General features: G+C 36.8%; 1 protein-coding gene across 2 annotated transcripts in view; it reads right to left on the reverse strand.

Moving 5' to 3' along the window:
* Positions 1-20,206, reverse strand: part of LOC135698191 (dendritic arbor reduction protein 1-like) — a 336,183-nt gene that overhangs the window by 133,448 nt on the left and 182,529 nt on the right. For both annotated transcript variants that reach the window (XM_065218088.1, XM_065218087.1), the window contains exon 5: positions 278-337. In XM_065218088.1, coding sequence (XP_065074160.1) covers positions 278-337 — 60 coding nt within the window. The remainder of the gene's footprint in view (positions 1-277; positions 338-20,206) is intronic.

Below are 20,206 nucleotides of genomic sequence, written 5' to 3' on the forward strand. Positions count from 1 at the left end.
CTTGGCAAGCAGGTAATTGGTATATAATGCTGTGGCATTGTTTAACTGATTGCCTCGTTGAAGCGGTATTCAATATCAACAACACGGCACAAAACGATTCGTTTGGAGAGGTGTATCATTTTAATGCGTAATTATTGTCTATTCCGATGAGTGATCCTTTATTAAGCTGTCATCAGGGCTTGAGTGGGTTGTTCTGTGGTGTTTAGGTAAATAACTTGAATTATATCCGAAGGAAAATATTCGATCAACAATGACGGATGTTAACAAATTTACTCACCTGTATGGATTCGTTGATGGGCTTTTAGATGCGAGCTTTTGGTGTAGACTTTTGTGCAACCTGCGAAAAAAAAAAGAGACAGAGAAATTTAAGAAAGTGCAATTAACGAGAGGTGCTAAAAAATAACTGAACAGAACTCAACGAATAAAGAAAAAAAAAATGATTTTTTTTTCGTCTGTGATGACAAATGAGATACCCTTCCCGCGTGTTTGGGTTGATATCTTAAACTACCGCAAATTAGCCGACGCTAATTAAAAGTTAAATTTTTAATTGCAACCCATCGTAAACCTGGTGAGGCTTGATATTTTGTTGCTGAGGTTCGCTTCTCGATTTGGCACTGGTTTTGCGTGTCAAAGGAGCAATTCATAGTTGGTAGAAAGGAGAAGAAACGCACTCGTACAATTACGGTAGGCTATGCGATGAGTGATGCAGAGGGTGATAAAAAGGCGGGCCAGTAAATGTCAAAGTCATTTAAGGATTTTTATTGACGAACTGCAACCGTAAGGCACGAACAGCAGTGGCAGTACAGTCTATGGGGCGGTGCGTTGTAATATGATAGGGTTGTTCCAAAAATGGTGTGCATTGTTTAATGATATGTGCGGAAACGAAGTATTGCTTGCATCGACCTGGTGAGATAACCTTTGATAGATAATATACACTTTAAGAAGTGTTGGTATTAACAAAAAAAAAAAATACACGGTTGTTAATAATACACTGAATTGCAATAAATCGCAAAGATGTGTTTCAATCACTGCTGGGAATTGTCATTGTCATTGAACACGAGATATTAACATAATTATTTTTGACTTTTAAAAACTGTTATTTCTTACAATCTCTTTCACATTATTGTTATTTAGGCAGTAATGAACATAGATGCTAGTTCATTTTGACGGCTCCATTAATTAATTTTGCATAATTTACTTATATTCGGTACAAATGTAATGGGTCACGAAAGTTGTTTCTTTTTTCAAGATCGCCGTGTATGGTCAATATTTTGCAGTACTGGTACTTTAAAGAATTCTGATCAAAGCATAAAAAAGAAAGTCGGAAACACATTCCTGTAGTAAAAGAGCTGAAAGGGATCACAAATGCTTTTGAGTTCATAAAGTTATTCTGTTTTTTATTAGTATTTTGATAGCAATGAAACCTAGCAATGAGGTTATATAAATTCAAGAATCTGAAATAGGAAATCTATAGAAAAATTCATCAAAATATACAATGGCCGATTTTTTATAAAAGGTGCAATTGAATTAACCTCCCCCTGTTGACCAATTAGATATTTATGAGAAAGAGATCTAATGTTGACTTATGGCTCAGGAGATTATGAGATATCTATCATATTGGTGCACAAAAAGTTTATTAAAGCTTAATGCGAAGAAATGTAATTCCATTTCCAGATTAAACATTAAGCTTTGTTGAATATTATAATAACATTATCTACAAGGCAAGCAACATGCTAGGGTTTAATAAAAGGTTAAGTTTTCATTTCAATAATCCATACGCAATCAAAACATTATACGTTGCATATGTTAGGCCCCTCCTGGAGTACTGTAGTATAGTCTGGGCTCCATATCAAGATGCTAGTATAAACCGCATTGAATCAGTTCAAAATCAGTTTCTATTATTTGCCTCTAAAAAAGCTAGGCTGGACGAGTTTACCCTTACCATCTTATGAGTCTCGATGTATTGTGATCAATTTGGATGCACTTAAAAAGCGAAGGCAGTTTGCAATGATAGCTTTTATAAACGTTGTTGTAGCAAAAAGAGTGGATGCCACAGAGATTTTAGAAAAACTAAATTTTTATGCTCCCACTTGTTCCTTAAGCCATTCTATTATTTGCGCCTTTAAATAGAATGATGTCTTGTTATAATGACACGGTGGCCAGTGACTTTTCATTTTGAAGTTCCCTGTTTTTTCCCGGTTTTCCTGGTTCAAATCTTAAAAATTTCCCGGTTGTTGATATTCATCAAAAAACGAAATTGTACGCATTTATTAAAACGTGGCCAACTGTAAATTTTCAGAGGTTATTTGTGGGAAAAATGAAAGCCAAATTACAGAAAGTGTTATCTAAAGCTATAGGAAAAATTCAACTCTATGAGTCACTTAATGTATTCAAAACAATTGATCTTTCGAGATACTTAGATAAATCGAATTCTACCACTTTTTAAGATCGATACATCTTATGATTTCAAAGCCCTAGAATTTTTTGAGTGACAGAGATTAAGGTCACTGGGCCAAATTCTATCTGGATGAATAAGTTATATAATAGGTAAATTGTGAAGAACAAGAGCTTTAATTTAAAAAAATGTATCAGAAAAATGAACTTGGTACAAATGAATTCTCATTTGTACCAACACAGTTCGAAAAAGTAGAGTTAATTTCTGTTCAATATGATGCACATAAATGGAGCGTCACATATCATATAAGTTTACATTATATATCATGTAAAGTTCTGACAAATTTCATGCAATGTAGCAAATATTGTATACAAAAGCCCATCTTTGTAAACAATATTGTTTACAAGTTGCTCGGTTGCGTGAAATGAAATTTAAGTTTACGTGAATGAATGTTTACATCACAATTAAAATTCAGAATTTTTATCAGTGAAGTTCATTTTTCTGAAATATTTTTTAAATTAAATCTCTTATTCTTTTGATTTAAATTGAATAAAGAAGATGTGTATTCACTGAAAGATTATTTACCAAAAAGATAGATTCCCAAGATTCTGGGGCTTTGAAATTTGTGTAGGGTCTGAAAATAGAGCTTTTCTTCAAAATTTGGGATTAATAACAATCTTCGTGCTGCATGATTTGGAGAAAAAAATAATGTGGGAGTTTAAAAATTTTCCTAGGTCACAGATTTTTAATTTTTTTTTCATATATATTAAATAGTCTTGCAGTCATTATTGTCAACGCTCTGAGACTTGGAAGTACTTAAAACAAATTACAGAACAATCGATAGAATCTTGCGGACAAACCCTGGAATTTTCAGTAAAATTAAAAAGTATTTAAAGTGTTGATTTCAAAAAACTATTGAGGAGGATCCCACATAGTTTTCGAAGGAGAAGTTCAGAGCAGAATTCCCGAATTATTCTGACATGAAGTCCTTAGAAATTGTTAGAAGAATTTTGAGGGATTTCTGTGGAAAAGATTGCAAGATTGCAATAAATTAAATTATTAGATAATTTTTGAAGAATCCCAAGAGAATTATGATGAGAATTCAACAAGAAACTGAGTTCTAAGAGTGTTCTGGCGATAATTTCAACCCCAGTATGAATGATTCATCAAAGAGCTCCAACAAAATTTATTGCAAAAAAAAAAATGCTAATAATTAGAAAGAAATTCTTTATAATACTCCAAGGGGCTTCTAAATAATTCCAAATATTGAAAGATTTATACCCTAGCAAAAAGAAAATTTTGAAAAGGATTTCAATAAAATTAAAGTCTCCGAATAGGTTTAAGGGAAACAATTTCTTAGAAGGAGTTTCAAGGAAATTCCAAAAAGAATTCAATGGTAATTATTACGCAGGGTGTTTTCTGGTTAATTTTAAAAGAATTCTATAAAAATCCAGAGCAGAATTCCAAGTTCATTCTGAAATACATATCATGAGAATTTTTAATAAAATTAAAACCCGGGAAAGTAATAGTTCAGTTTCAGTTTTTACAAATATTTGTTTCTTAAGTCCAGCATCTTCAATATTTTGTTTTAAGGCCCATGCACTTTACATCTGAAATTGAATCGCAAAAATCAATTTGAAATATTGCTTAGTGATTAAATTCTAAAAACAATAAGACGGGAATCTGAAGAAAATTATGCAGCATAAGAGAATGACATTCATTTGGTAAAAAATCACTCTGTTTTAATGGTTTATTCTGAAATTCTGGTGTGAAAATTTATTTTTCCCGGTTCTCTCATCAAATTCCCGGGTTTTTCCCGGTTTTTCCGGTTACTTTTCAAGTTCCCGGATATTTCATGAAACAATTGATTATATTTTTTATTTTTGGCTAAGTTATATACTTTGGTCTGACCTGGGTTTTCACTCTGCGTGAACAAATTTGCCGATGGTGGAAATTTTCCATACGGTCAGGGTCATTACGATACAGACAAAATTAAAATAAACTACCCACCAGGTTAACAAAAGTGAACAACTTTGCCGTAAGTGTGAGTTTTACTTATGGTCAGGATGATTAGAGACAAACCAATATTTTGCTCACACCACACTAGCACCTGTAATTTTTCAACTAAACTACCCATCATCGGATGGGTCTAATTTCTATGTGGTAGTTATCATTAGAAATAAAGCAGAACAATATGTTGCTCACTAACTCCACCTAGTCATACATTTTCGATCAAAGCTCCATCTGAATTATTTTTCTAAACTGAACAAGTTTGCTGAAGACGAAAGTTTTTCATACAGGATCAGCAGAAATTAGTCAAAACAGTATTTTACTTGCTAGCGCCTACTTGTAAGCTTGTTTTGAATGGCAATACCCACCTTTAAAAAGGCTTCATTCAAATGAACAACTTTGAAAAACTGGAACTTTCTTAAATAGACTGGATCAATAGAAATGAGGCATAAGAATATAAGGCTGGCGAGCGCCTCCTTGTGAGTATTTTTTAACAAAATTTTCCACTATCTGAAAGGCCTCATTACAATGAGCAACCCTGCCGAAGACGGGAACTATGTACATGGACAGGGTCATTCAAATTGAGGCAGAACAATAGTTTGATCAGTAGTGACATCTAGTGGTACAATTTTGAAGTAAGCTTTCTGCTATCTGAAAGGTCTCATGCTCTTAAACAACTTTACCGAAGATATGATAGCTCTTCATAGTCATGATTGCAAGATATTATGTATTTATTTTCTCACTAGCTGCATCATGTGAAACAATTGTGAACCAAAATGGCATCTATTAAAAAATTTCACAAAAATAAACATCTTTTCCAAAAACAGAATCATTCTATTTCATCAGGATCATAATAATCAGTTTCAGCGGGAATCGAAAAAACGATTTTTTCTCTATGCAGTAGCATCACTTAGCGAGTGAGTTCCTAAGCAATATTGGCAAATGTCTACTGAACAACTTTCCAAAGAACCATCTATTTTGTATCAATATTGAAATATTGCGAGTAGGAGTACTGTCCTATTTTTGTGACACTGGGTGGAAATACAGATAAAGCGCCTAATCGTTGAGCGGACTTTTCATATCAACAATAAAAGTCTAAGTTTTTAATAAGAATATTGCTCTCTCTAGATGATCATTTATTCTAAGGTTGGAACTGTGCTCGTCCACACCTAGCAAACCTCGAATAAAGTTGCTCATTAGAATAACTGCCCCAATTCTTTATTTTTCGAAACCATTTATGCATGAATTGGTAACTTAAACTCTACACAATAGTTATTGTTCAGAATGTGAATGTTCAGAATGTTGGATTAAGATAGCAAATAGACTTCTCTCATGGAAAGTCGGAGTCTACTTCTTATATGAATTGATGCTTCCCGAGGTAGGAACGGTCATGTACGATGTTTTTTACTCTGAGCTTTCGCGAAGCACCGATTTAAGCCAGCGAAGATGACGCGGTAGGAACTGTTTATAAACAACTGACCCTGAAATGTGTCATTTTGTCATTGCTGATGTTAAGTTGTCGAGAGTGTATTTTCTCCACCGTATGGAGGTTTATTACTGGTAAATTTCCTACTCGGATTGATGTTGGAATTTGAGGCGGTTGCACAAAGTCTGAAAAGTTGTTTCGGAATCAAAAAATATGTGAAGAGTGTGAAGTGAGTATCGGTGATTATTCTTATAAGCCAAAATCTCGTGAAGCACTCTCCAAATTTAAACGCATTTATTCGGAATTATGGCATTGTTTTTAGTATGTAGAGGAACCCTGATGTTTCACTGTTGGTCTATATTTCATTATCTATAAAATAGTCATTAATAGCGTACTAATGACACAATCCATAAAAACACATCAGGGCAAATATTTGATTTTTATTTATTTATTTATTTATTTATTCATCGTCAATCAAATGTAGACCAGTTTCAATTACAAAAAAACACTCAACATCTATTTAGTTTTTAGTTTCTGAATAACCTCGAAAAGAAACGTTTTCTTCATTGTCAAATCAATTGTTTCATTGTTGTGCCTCAATTTGAATGACCCTGTCCATGTACATAGTTCCCGTCTTGGGCAGGGTTGCTCATTGTAATGAGGCCTTTCAGATAGTGGAAAATTTAGTTAAAAAATACTCACAAGAAGCGGCGCTCGCAAGCCTTATATTCTTATGCCTCATTTCTATTGATCCAGTCTATATAAGAAAGTTCCAGTTTTTGGCAAAGTTGTTCATTTGAATGAGGCTTTTTTAAAGGTGGGTATTTCCATTCAAAATAAGCTTACAAGGAGGCGCTAGGAAGTAAAAAACTGTTTTGACTAATTTCTGCTGATCCTGTATGAAAAACTTTCGTCTTCAGCAAACTCAGATGGAGCTTTGATCGAAAATGTATGACTAGGTGGAGTTAGTGATCAACATATTGTTCTGTTTTATTTCTAATGATAACTACCACATAGAAGTTAGACCCGTCCGATGGTGGGTAGTTTAGTTGAAAAATTACAGGTGCTAGTGTGGTGTGAGCAAAATATTGGTTTGTCTCTAATCATCCTGACCATAAGTAAAACTCACACTTACGGCAAAGTTGTTCACTTTTGTTCACCTGGTGGGTAGTTTATTTTAATTTTGTCTGTATCGTAATGACCCTGACCGTATGGAAAATTTCCACCATCGGCAAATTTGTTCACGCAGAATGAAAACCCAGGTCAGACCAAAGTATATAACTTAGCCAAAATTTTAAGAAGGCGGAAAAATTATATATTGTTAAAACCTTTTTTTTGCACAAAACGGATTTTATAAAACATAACAAATAACTACATGGCTATCAGTATATTTGGATCAATTTTTTACTATTGATTTGTTTTCCGTCGATCTTGTTTTCCGTGCTGAGCACCAATGCTACCGACGCCAGGAAGGCAGCTCTCACACCTGGACCCTACCTTTCGACCCATCAACTCATGAACCAGGGACCAACGGCTTTACTTTCCTTCCCCAAGGAAGGCGTGATCAGAGATGTTATGCCTCAGAACATCCTGGCGGCGCCAACTGGGATTGAACCCAGGCCTGCTGGGTGAGAGGCAATCACGCTTACCACTACACCACCGGCACCGCTATATTTGGATCATTATCCTCCTGGAAATTCCATTTTTAAATAAGCTACACCAATAAGTAGCGCTTTGCTAAAAATGCTCAAACTTCTTACAGCTTCAACCAATTACAACCAGTAAACATGATTTCAGAATATTTCAGAGACATCCGAAAAAGTTATGGCTTTTTGAACTTTTTTGGGGTGTACTTGAGCAATGATATTTATCATGATCATCGCCCTCGTGCCAGCGTGTTCCTCCGGAAAGACAGAGGGTAAGGACAGAGAATGGTTTTCTCACCTAAAAGCACAAATCTAGGGGTTGGCCCGTGGAAAATTAGAACTTTTTCTTTTGTGGGCCAGTCTATTACGATATGCACTAAACAAAGGACACGCAAATATCTCAAAAGATCAATGTGTTAGTCGCAGTGATTATGACCCGAACAAAACCAAAATTCTAAGCCTGGCGTTCAATATTATCAATAATGCAGGGGGATAGGGGGGAGGGTGGTGAATGTCCATGGTTTGCCAAGGGAGTAAAAGCTGCTTGATTCATGTGAATTGAAATCCAACTCACTGCTTGTGATACATTTCCATCGCATGACTCAGCAGGCTTTCCCACATTGGGCAAACAGATCATCAGCTCCATGCTGCTACTATTCATGTGAAACATTTTGATTGATTAGTGGACACTCGAACTTTGCGCACTCGAACTGCAGGAAAATCAATGCCAAATAAAGAACTGCTCAAGCCTCGATGCATTCCAGCAGAATTTCAGCACGTATGATCGAACATAGATATTCACAGCCTAGGTATGCGCACCACCTCCCCTGCACACTCAGACGAGTATCAGATGGGATCGTCGAAACAAAAAGGCGATCAAGGTGCACAGCACACGTTTCAGCAGTTTTCGAGCGTTTCCGCCGCGGCAGGGAGGCTGACTAGAATCAGTCGACAAGCATGTTCTATCTAATCCCCCGAACAACGAACGTGAATTTGTTGGAAGCTACAATGCAGCACCCTGCTGGAAATTCTGTACGTTGCTGTGCTTCCAACCACCACCATCCGATTCCCAGTTAGCCTCCGATATCTTACTGGCAAATTGATTCAATCAGCGCGCGGCAGCGGCGGCAGTTGTATGAACCTACTTCCCTCCTCGGTCGCACTACTCCTTAAAGCTTTAAATATGGGAACATTGCAGATTGCTGTTCCACTCCTGATTGCATTAATCATAAATTCAATATCTACAAATGCGATTACCATGAAGTATTGTTTCAATTCGAGGGCGGGTGTAATGAGGCAAGCTAACGAGCCTTATTATTAATGATTTTTCGATACCATAACACGGTGCTTAAAGTGTGCAACGCGATTAGCTATTTGTCGATTGTCACGTTTCACTCTGGCGCGAGATAAAATCAGTGCAATCGCACTCGCCAGACACGATCAATGAAATTGAAATCTTATCAGCTGGAGCAGATCTTCTTCCAATCAAGTTTCACCGAGTGGACGACGTATGCGTGTGTGAGGATTCACTTGTGATCGGTGAAATGCTACACCTGTCCAGCGTTCGTCAGTCAGCCAGAGACGTCTGGAAACTAGTTCAAATCAATGCCCTGCACAATCAATAAAATACTGTTCACTGAGTAAAGGGAAGACCAGTCACACCTCACTGCGGTTCCCATTCGATGCAGGTAGGTTAGCTTGTTACACTAACGAACTGAATTTACCATAAAATGGAACAACTGTCTCGGGTATCGCAAAAACAGTGGACATCTCGCAGTACATATATGATAGTGCCGCGCGATAATTGATATTGAGGGGTTTTTTCCTGTCGTTTTTGTATGCTGCCAGTATGCAGTCTGTCGCATTTCACTTTCGAGCAAGTTTTGACTGTGCATTACAAAAGAATACGCCTGTCGCGTCTGACGAATGCCCCACTGTTAACTGATAGGTAAGTACTCAGATTTTCCGGATGGTCTTCCAAATCAGTACAAACAGTGCTACCGATACTAATGTCGGTTAGGTATGCATTTAGGTTTTTAACCTTTCAGGACGGATTATTTATTGGTGTGTATCTCGATTTTTGAAATCGTTTTCTATCCACTCATACCAATTTCCGGGGCTGTAGCTGTCCTAGAGCTCTGCGGTTTTTCCGAAAGCTCTAATACAAGTATCATTCGAACGGCTTCGGGCTCGTTACCACAAGATGCACAGCAAAAAAAATATTTTAATATCACATCGAAGTGGATGCACTAAAATCGTGTCGAAAATATGGTGTAATATTAATTGCCCAAAAAGGACAACATTACCATTAATACAGTGCACGAACTTACATTACGCTGCTTTTACTGCATTTGTTTATTTGTGTGGCCATAAAAATTAAATGAGATTTTCGACATGATTGAAGTGCATCCTCTTGGATGTAATATTAAAATTTATTTGTTTCTGTGTAGTTCCAGAGCTCTGAAATTCCGTTCCAAAGCACTTTTAGAAGTCTTATTAGAATTAATTCAGATGTGACCAGAAAATGGCCTGGGGCTGTAGTTAGACTATCCGCAAAATCCGGTACAACCGTTAAAATGATCATTTCATGAAACTGGTCCTGTAGGTCAGGTTTTTTTTTCGAAAGGACTTTAATAAGATTGAGAAGAATGAATTCTGACTTAAGTGATCAATTAATTAATCTAGTTCCAGAGCTCCCGTGACCCCCCAGAGCCCATTTTCCGATCAAAAGTCCAAATTAATTCTGATTCTGGCTTTGCAAAATAATTACATAGCTTTAGGACTAGTTTAATTCATTTACCACTTTTACGATTATTCCAGATCTTCCCGAAGGTCTCCCTGTGACCCCCCAGTGGTCGAAAGTCCGAAGTTATTCTAATAAGACTTGTATTAGTGCTTTCGAAAATATCGCAGAGCTCTAGGACCAGTTTCATTAATTCACCACTTCCACTGTTTTTCCAGATCTTTCGGTAAGTCATCCCGTGACTCCTCCCAGTTTTCATTTTATGGAAACAAGTCCTACATCGTTCTATTTAGACTTGTATGGGATAAGCCCGCTGGACTCTAGGATCAATTTCATGAATTGATCACTTTCACGGTTGTTCAGGATTGTCCGGATCTTCCGAAAAGTCAGTCCATGCCCCCAGGGTTCACTTTCCAGTTACAAGTACGAATCCAATCTAATAAAACTTCTAAAAGTACTTCGGAAAGAAATCACATATCTCCAGGACTAGTTTCATTAATTTACTATTTTCATGGTTATTTCGGAAGGTGACTCCGTGTCCCCCAGTACCCATTTTTGGTCAGAAGCCCGAAGTCATTCTAATGAGACTTATATAAGTGTTTAGGAGAATAATCACAGAGCCCTAGGATTAGGTACATCAATAGACCACTTTTGCGGTAGTGCTGGCTCTTCCGAAAGGGCGCTTTGTGACCTCTCATTGATTTTTTTTTTAAATAAAAACACATAGCTCTGGACTAGTTTCATACATTTATTACTTTTAAGATTGTTCCAGATCTTCAAGAAGGTCATCCCGTGACCACCTAATGTCCATTTTTTTTAATCAAAAGTCTGAAGTCATGTTGAAGTTGGAATCGCTGGAGGAGGATGTGCGTGGATTGATGGCCATACATGTCGGTGAATATCGTGGATTTAGAGTACGAGTTTCGTGTAGTTTCCTGCCATTTGAATTCATATTGTATGAATCCGCACCATTGAACAACGATCATCGTTGGATTTGGTGAGTTTGTTCCAGTTGAAAAACGTTCTTATACATTTGTTATCATTGTTCTTGATTTCTTGATTTTGTGAGTTTTCGATATTGGTCTTAGGCTGATCGCAGCATGTGATTGGGATTGGTGATGAAGATTCTGGTCAAGAGATAGTGAAAATTATATGGAAGTATCGTTACTCATATCAGATTATCATGCAGCTTTAGAATTAACAGCACAACATTTGTGCCACAAATGTTACAAAACTGCCATTGGATCTATTGGTTTAATTTATTAACGTTTATGAAAAAATCTTTAATAAAGAAACAACAACTTATTTAAGTTTATTTTCAGCTCCTCGATGATGATACATCTTCATAATCTCTTTTTTTTTCAGGCTTCGTTCAGGCTAGATCTATTGAATTAAATTATTTAATTTTATTTTTAGCTCTTCGATGATGGTACATATTTAGATAAACTTCTTTTCAGCTTTCGTTCAGGTTGAGTTTATTGATTAAAATTTATTCTCAGCCCTTCGATGATGGTAAATATTTAGATTTATTTTATACACCCATATCGTCGCTATCCTATACAAAAAATTAATCGCGTTTATCTCTTTAATTGAAGCCTACATCGCGATTTGAGGAGTGTTGGGGTTTGAAATCTTCAATCGCGTTTATTTCTTTAATTTATTCCTAAATTGCAATTTTTTTATCGAATGGATGAAAGGTGGAAGTTTTTGTGCGTGAATTTTCCAAATCATAGTTCAGTATTATTTTTCATACAGAAATAACGACGCGATAAGGTTTCCTTTTTTTTAAATATGTATAAATATATTTTAAGCGGTAAACGGTAGCGGTATCAACCTGTCACTATTGATTTAAAGCTTATGAAACATGGCTAATTACATACATTTGTTTAAATTTAATTATAACTCTACCAAATAACCTCTCATAATAAAATAATTGAGGAGCTCGGCTAGCCACAAGCCAAGGCTGCCACTTTTGCTTACTGAAAAGAAAATCGTCTATTTTAAACATGTTGATCGGAAATCAATATTAAATTATTTAGGGGTGCAATTTCAAAAAACCAAAATTGACCGCATTACGAAAAGTGGTCAGGTTTTGAGCACATATAACTCTGTCAATAGCGGATGGATTTTAATTCTTAACAAACCAATCGATTAGAAATTTTGTTACGAATCTGCTAAATTGAACACTTTATTAATTTTCAATAGGTCTCTACTGACAATTACATAAATGTCTAACTGTTGCAATAGTGTTCAAAATTATCACCGATTGCCTGCAAACAGCGCATTCCCTAACACAGATTTCAAAATCGAATTCGATCCTGTCTCCCTGAACGGTGCTTATTCAATCTCCGTGTGTGGTGGTGTCCGGTTGGTCGTCAGCAGCAGCAGTGTAGCGGCGCGTAGAGTTGAACATTGTAAACAACGAAAGGCTGTCCGCAAGCAGCGAGCTACAGCCCACATGAGCGTCCATTCACAGAAGAAAGAGGAAGAAGCTTCACCACTACTGATCGGGATCCATCTTCGTGAGTCGCTGTGGGCCATCTACCTATGTCAAGCGCATCACTCTCGTTCCACATAACATACAGCTCGCCAGGCTCATCCGTGTTGAACACCCTGATAGCTCAGCATTATTCAAACATAACGACAAAATGGTTCTTTTCAGGACCTCCATAAATTATTGTTGTTTAAGCGTTAGTTTTCATTGAACGTTCGCTCGCCGTGCTGCTAGCCACATCACCCCCAAAGCTCTTTGATGATGTACCCAGCAACCAAATGTTTGTGGTCAAATGCGTCAAGTATTGAAGTGGTGCATACAAATTCTCGCAATGACCGAATACAACATGACCATGTCAAATAACCAGAAACACTTCGTAAGGTGTTCTCCAGGATGCTAGAAAAAGCAAAACAATCTCGAATTGATAGCGAATATCTGGCGATTTTTAGCAAGAAATTTCTCCAATCAATTTTCGCATTTTTATTATCTATTGAATAAACCAAAAGTTCTTTGCGTTTTGTGCACGAAATTGCGTAAAAGCGGGTTCCCTAACACAGTCGCCGAATATTGATCTTCCTATTAAGAGAATTATGAAAAAAAAACCTGGCCGGATTCTCTCAATAGAAGAGACTTAAAACTTGCATCAAAAAGCATTAACGTAGGTAGGGACGAATGACCATTAAGGTTAAAATCCCTCTAAAATAAATACACACACATAAACGTAGGTAACGTCCGCTAGGCTCAGATTCTGTGATTGATGTGTTTTCCCTAATACATATTTCATTTCGGCACCGCTATCATCACCAAGAACATCGAGGACAAATTTCCACAGCATTGTTCTAAACTGGCTTTCAAGCCTCCAACCCATCGGTCGTTTTCAGGATCACAAATGACTGATAAAAGAGTTAACTAAAGAGTAAGAGCTTGTATCCAGAACATATCGTCCAGGATTGGCTTGTACTACATGGTCATCGACAAAACAGCTCACAAACAGAACTCTCAAATTGCTTCGAAATTTCAACCTATCAAACTTTTTCTCTGATAACGAGTTAAGAAATGAGTTTAATATATACTTTACTATTACTGTGACATCAACACTACCTTTCGTAATCCTACGTCAAATCTACGGTGTAAGGAGCTCGGTAGCCTAGTTGCGACCGATTTTGCTTTTCAAGCAGAAAATTATGGATTCAATCTCAAGCTCCTTCACATTATAGAGTTCTAGCGTGAATCTGATTTATTTTTAATAAAGGATTAAAGCGTATCGAAATTTGGTTCGAGGAACGAATACGTAAAATAAATAATATCGAATTTTAGGGAAGAAGTATTGATGGGGAATCTATAACAAATCCTTCTCAAGAGTAGTTATCGTAGTAACAGCAAGCTGAACAGGAACTTGCTCGTAATTTTATTTATTGTGAGATAAGGAGCTCGGTGGCCTTGTGGCGACCGATTTTGCTTACTGAGTAGAAAATCATGGGCTACATTCCAAGCTCTTTCACATAATAAAGTTATACTTTAAATCGGCTTTCTTTCATAATATGATGCAAAAGCGTAAAGAAATTCGGTTGGAGGGTCGGATACGTAAAAGATGTAATATTTGTGTTTTACGAAAGACGTGTTGATCGAAAATACATAGAACATATTTCTCAAGAGCTGTTGTTGTCGTCGTCGGTGAGGTCGCCGCCGGGATAACAACAAGTTGAACGGACACGTGATCGTAATTATTTTGTAATATTGTGAGCTCCGTGGCCTAGTGGCGACCAATTTTGCTTACTGAGCTTACTTCACTCCCACGCTCCTTTGCGCTATTGAATCGTTAGGACATCAATTCAGCATATCATTTACCAAAACGAATCCTGCTTCAATTCCAACCCTTTTATCCAACATCCTAGTGATTTTTCCTAGGAGTGTAGAGCTGTTCTCAGCTTTCATTAAGGGGAAGCATACCGCTCCGAAAAAAAAATTGAGTTTCGACTTTTCAAAAATCTAAAAAAAAAAATCACATATCTTCGTATTTTTTTAAAAAAAATTCACGTGCAAAAATATTTTTTGTTATTTATCATGGCATAAAGTTGGACTCAAAAAACCACAAAACGTCGACTTTTCGGTTTTACTGAGGGTCCAATATTTTTTCATGATGAGATAGAAAAACTGTTTTTACATGTAATTTTTTTCAAAAATCTAAGGAAGAAACTGATTTTTTTGGATTTTTGATAATTTTTTCCAATGTTTTTAGAGAAATAAAAACGTGTATAAAATATATTTTATTTTCGGGACAGTAATGTATCCCTTAAGGGAGAGTTCACCGCTCCGAAAAAAATAATTTTATTTTGATTTTTCTAAAACTATTTAAAAAAAGTATCAAAAAACAAAAAAAAAATCAATTTTTTTCTTATTTTTCAAACAAATTTCACATGCAAAAACATTTTTTTATAGGTCATTATGGCATAAAGTTGGACTCAAAAAACCACAAAACATCGACTTTTCGGTTTTGCTGAGGGTCCAGTTTTTTTTTTCATGATGAGATAGAAAAAATATTTTTGCATGTCACTTTTGACAAAAATCTAAGAAAGAAAATGATTTTCTTTGATTTTTGATAATTTTCTCAATACTTTAAGAAAAATAAAAAACTTACCAAAAATATTTTTTTCATTTTCGGGCCGGTAAACTTCTCCTTAAAGCGAGTATTACGTAATCATATTCCTACCCATTCCTTTCTTGACCAGCATTCGGACGCAGTGGATATTTTTATCATTTTTTTGCAACAGGTCAACTCCTAGATTTGTGCCATTAGGTGAGAAAATCACTATCCAACAATTTCAGCTCATTAGGATGTATGGAGATATATCATTACTAAACTCTTTCGTGCATAGAACTGATTCAGAAAACTCGATTAAGCTCAGAATTTCAGCACACGTTGCTTAAACTATAAGGATAAACTTTGCTCAAGAAAGCATCACGATTCAAGTTGGTCTTATGGAGATATTATAAATAATTATGTAGAGTGCTGAGCGGTCAATTGACCGAGATGGTGCTGTTTGTGTCGCTGCTGCGCGTTTTCGCTTTTCACTTTTCGGTGTGTCGTCGGTTTTATTTAGTGTGTTTTTGTGTAGTGCTTCGCCCACCTCCTGCGGGGAGAAACGTTGAAGGGCAAAGTTTGTTTTGCATGCTTTTTCGTTGTGTAAAAAGTTCGATAATCGGGAGGAAAAAACGATGCTGGATTCCTTCTATTTTGGTAACCTGCTTAGTTTTGAAGTCAAATTTGATGAAAAAAAGAGAAGAATATAGCAAATGAAAAATAGATACATGCAATGAGAAAAGAAAGAACGAAAAAAATGAGTGCCTCGGTTGACCCTGAATATAACCTCCAAAATTTACGACGAAGCTTCAGTTTCATTGTTCACGGTTTTCATTGCCTCCCGGGAGGCCGGTTCACCGTGTTCGGATGTCATGCTTTCGGCGTGTAGTTCTATCGAGAGTCTCGTCACCGTGTGCGAGTTTGAACGCGGTCCGGTTGGCAAATTAGCCGGGAAAAGTTCTGATAATGTGTCCGTCGTGGGTTTTGGTGGTGATTTGGTGGCCGACGTTGGCATGAATCAGCAAGTTTACGGCTTGTAAAAGTGCTCGTCTGCTGGTCTCTCGCCAGTGTCGGAGATTGTGAGCAATCTAAAGGATGCCTCGCTGGATACGCCCAAGACAAGACGGGCGGTAGCTGGTAGACGCACTAGGCGCGAACCTCATCCCAGATGACCATGCCATGCCATCCCTAGTAACAATTTTGGTTTTATGAAGGTGCTGTAGACCACAATTTAGACTTGTAGCTTGCTATAAAACCTCTATAAAGCAAGCAATATTTCTTGGGATGCCATGTGGCAATGCAAGAAAGTTTGTTTTCGTTGAAGGAAGCATTACAACAAAGGTAATTACTATTAGATATTTTTGCAAACAGTGACAGATAGCAGACATGAAGCTCAAGTAGAGGTGCCGGGCAAAGGTGTTATCCTACACAAATGGTTAGTTACAAATTCGCTGTTGTCGTCGTAGTAGGTGCCCTCGTATTCGCCGTCGTAGTCACTGTCGTAATCACCGTCGTAGTCGCCGTAGGCAGTATCGTTAGTATATTTAAAATTAACCATCATCCGCTGAATCTATGTGAATTATCACGTACTTCATACCAAGTGAAAGCTTAATCATGTTTTGCCGTGGAGTGTTGTGGTTTTGAGATGCTCGATAATCCTAGAGGGATCGGTTTTGCTTAATGAGCAGAATATCATGGGTTTAATCCCAAGCTCTCCCACAACAAAATAAACCGCCATCGTTGGGTTCCGAGAGCATAAAGCGTAGTTAATAACCAATAGTTGAATGGTTTAAACCATGAGTTTCAGAAGGGCTGTATGCGTGATCTAGTTTGGAAGACATTGTTGGCTGCTTTCAGAGACTTCGCTTCATTTGAATAGCTTTTTGTTAAGTCGGTCGTAGATTGTGGTAATGTAAGGGGCACGGTGGCTATAGAGCAACCGTTTTTTGCTTAATGAGCAGAAGATCGTGGGTTTGAACCCAAGCCTCATTACATTACTGAGTTAATTTATCATCCTGGCCACTATTGTAGAAAAGTTTAAATAACAGAAATTGAAGGAACGATTCAGAAAAGTAATAAGTATATTCAGACCAATGTGACGTATGCCTGATCCGGTTCGGAAGACATTTTTTACTACTTTGGAGGATTTCATTTCATTGTAATAGCTTCTTGTACCCGATAATGAACGATCGTCGGTCGCAGCTTATTGTGATGTAAGGGGCACGGTGGCCTTAGAGCGATCGTTTTTGCTTACTGAGCAGAAGATCGTGGGTTAGAACCCAAGCTCCTTTACATTACTTAGTTGATAGGGTCGCGTCATTTGCTTAACAGGCTTTAAAAGATCACATCATTTCCCAATGTGAATCCAGATCTAACTTACCCTTCCCACTAATAAAAACGCCTTTCCCTTGACAACCGTGGATATGCAGGGGTATACTCGGTCTCTAGTAAAAACGATTGTTGAAATAACAATCCTTTCCCTCCCCGATGACCATAAGCACATGGCCGGCACCGTTATTGACCTCAAAAATAAGGATTCTCCGGATTTTGTACACTGAGAATGGATTGCTAGTTCCAAGCCCCATTCTTATGGTTCTTTGTGCAAATTTCGCTAAATCTGGTCAATCACGGAGCAGGAACTACTGAAATGTATGGTCGACAATGCTCATTAGACTGATGCAAATTTTGACTTTTTCGCTCCACAGTGTTCAAATGGTTTAAAATCGGGTCCTGATTAGCCTCCCAAAGTTACAACTCATTTGGTTAGAAACAGACTTCGCACAAGCCATTTGAAGTTTGCATGTAAATTACTATAAGATATCTCAACTTTTTGTTCATTGCCTTCTAGTCTTTTTACATATTGAGCTGCGAAACAGTTCGATAGCCATTCTTATAGAAAATTTTCTCAGCTACAACTTTGCTGAAAATCGTTTCTATGTAAAACGAGACAGGAAAAAGTTATTAATTATTTAAGAGATTGGTAAACTTATGACAAGATCAAGCAGCTGCTCTGTAGGCAACACTGTATTTTGCAGTGTGACATAGTAGACATGATTTTTGTGTCCTATTCAACGCCCCACAAACAGCAATTTTGCCTGCTGAGCAGTTGATTGAGCATGATCATAAGACATCAGCGCATTGAACCATTGATAACTTGCATTTAATCAAAAAGTGGTCTTCAGCAAAGTTGTAACTGGGAAAATTTCCTACAAGTACATTGAAAGTTTTTGAAGCAGACTGATATGGTGAATTATTAGATAGACATGAACAAAAATCTTGGTTTTACCATAGTAATTCTCATACAAACTTCAAATGGTTTGTGCCATCTCAGTTTCTCACCAAATGGGTTAAAATTTTGAGAGGTTAGTCAGGATCCGATTTGAAATCGTTTAAGTATTGTGGAGCGAAAATTTCAAATTTTGCATCACTCTAATGCTCATGCTTATGTTCATGGAGATATTAATTAATTGTGTGTATTCTGCTCGTATATTGCAACAAAATACAGGCAGCTTATGCAACGTATCAACTAGATTACTACTAAAAATAAATGTTTATATCTTCCACAGGTTAACATCCAGGCTCGTATCTTGTAGTACGATAATCACTCTCTGAATGTTACAGCTCTTTTTGACGTTACATGGGCTGGCGCTTTTGGTGTAATACATATACAAAATGCTCATATACATTCAAAAGCGTATATATCAATACAACTAACTGGATTCATGATGCAATCTTCAGCAAAGTTTTTACTCATTAATTGAACTACAAATTTTGAAATTAGAACCAAATGAGCTGAAACTTTCCTATAATGGTTTTCTCATCTAAAGGAACATTTCAAGTCCCAAATGCAAAATAAGCATGTTTTAACGCCTACACACCCATAGAGGTAATAATGTAACTTATATTAATTCTTTAAATTTGTCGAACCTCTTAACGGAATCCCTTTATAAGAGCTTTGAGTGAGTTGGCTTATTTCCTTTAAATTCCGTTATAATTGCTTATTTTTTGACAGATACGCATATTTCGTCTACTACTTGCAGACTTCATCAGTGCCAAGTACTCAACACCACTGTGTTGTACTGTATTTAAAGGAAAGAAACCAACACACTCAAAACTCTTCATAATATTTAAAATAAAATGCAACATAAAATAAAGTTATTTTATAAAAAAAAAACATTAAAATACATATTGTATTGAATGCATAAATGTGAAGCTTCGTCCCGAAAAGGTTATGATAGCTTCAGCACATCAGCACTACAAGTTTAAGATAAATCGCTGTAGAATCCTTATTTCTGATTAATCCTATTTTCATATAGAACTTTCAAGAACACAATTTGAAGCTCTCACAAAACCTCCCTTAGCTCAGTCGGTAAAGGCGCAGCTACAAAGCAAGACCATGCTGGAGGTGGCTGGGTTCAATTCCCGGTCCGCTCTGGGAATTTTTCGGGTTGGAAAATTTCTCGACTTCCCTGGGCATAGAAGTATGATTGGACTTGCCACACAATTATACCAATGCAAAAATGGTACAGGCATCGAAAGTTCTCAATTAATAACTGTGGAAGTGCATCTAGAACACTAAGTTGAGAGCACGCTATAAGCTAATATGCGATATGCAATAAGCTTGAAATGCGAAGAAGAAGAAGACAAAACAAACAACAATACAACTGAAACTTAACGTTTGCTGCAGGGAGTTCTAATTTCATGAGCGATGTCGCAACAGTGTCCAAGATTTGTGCGCTAGAAACCTTGAAGTGATAGAATATATCAGCCATCATGACGGCCATCTTTGGACACAACAAGGAATCACCGCAAATAGACACTCCTGAAGCAAAAAAAAAACACTCAGAATACTAACGATTACTCAAACTAGAATCTTACTTAACTTAATCTAGTTCATCTATCAACTGTCAG

This window comes from Ochlerotatus camptorhynchus, unplaced genomic scaffold (genome assembly GCF_037179485.1).
Source record: "Ochlerotatus camptorhynchus isolate MF236.1 unplaced genomic scaffold, CSIRO-AGI_Acam_v1.1 ptg000083l, whole genome shotgun sequence".
NCBI lineage: Eukaryota > Metazoa > Arthropoda > Insecta > Diptera > Culicidae > Ochlerotatus > Ochlerotatus camptorhynchus.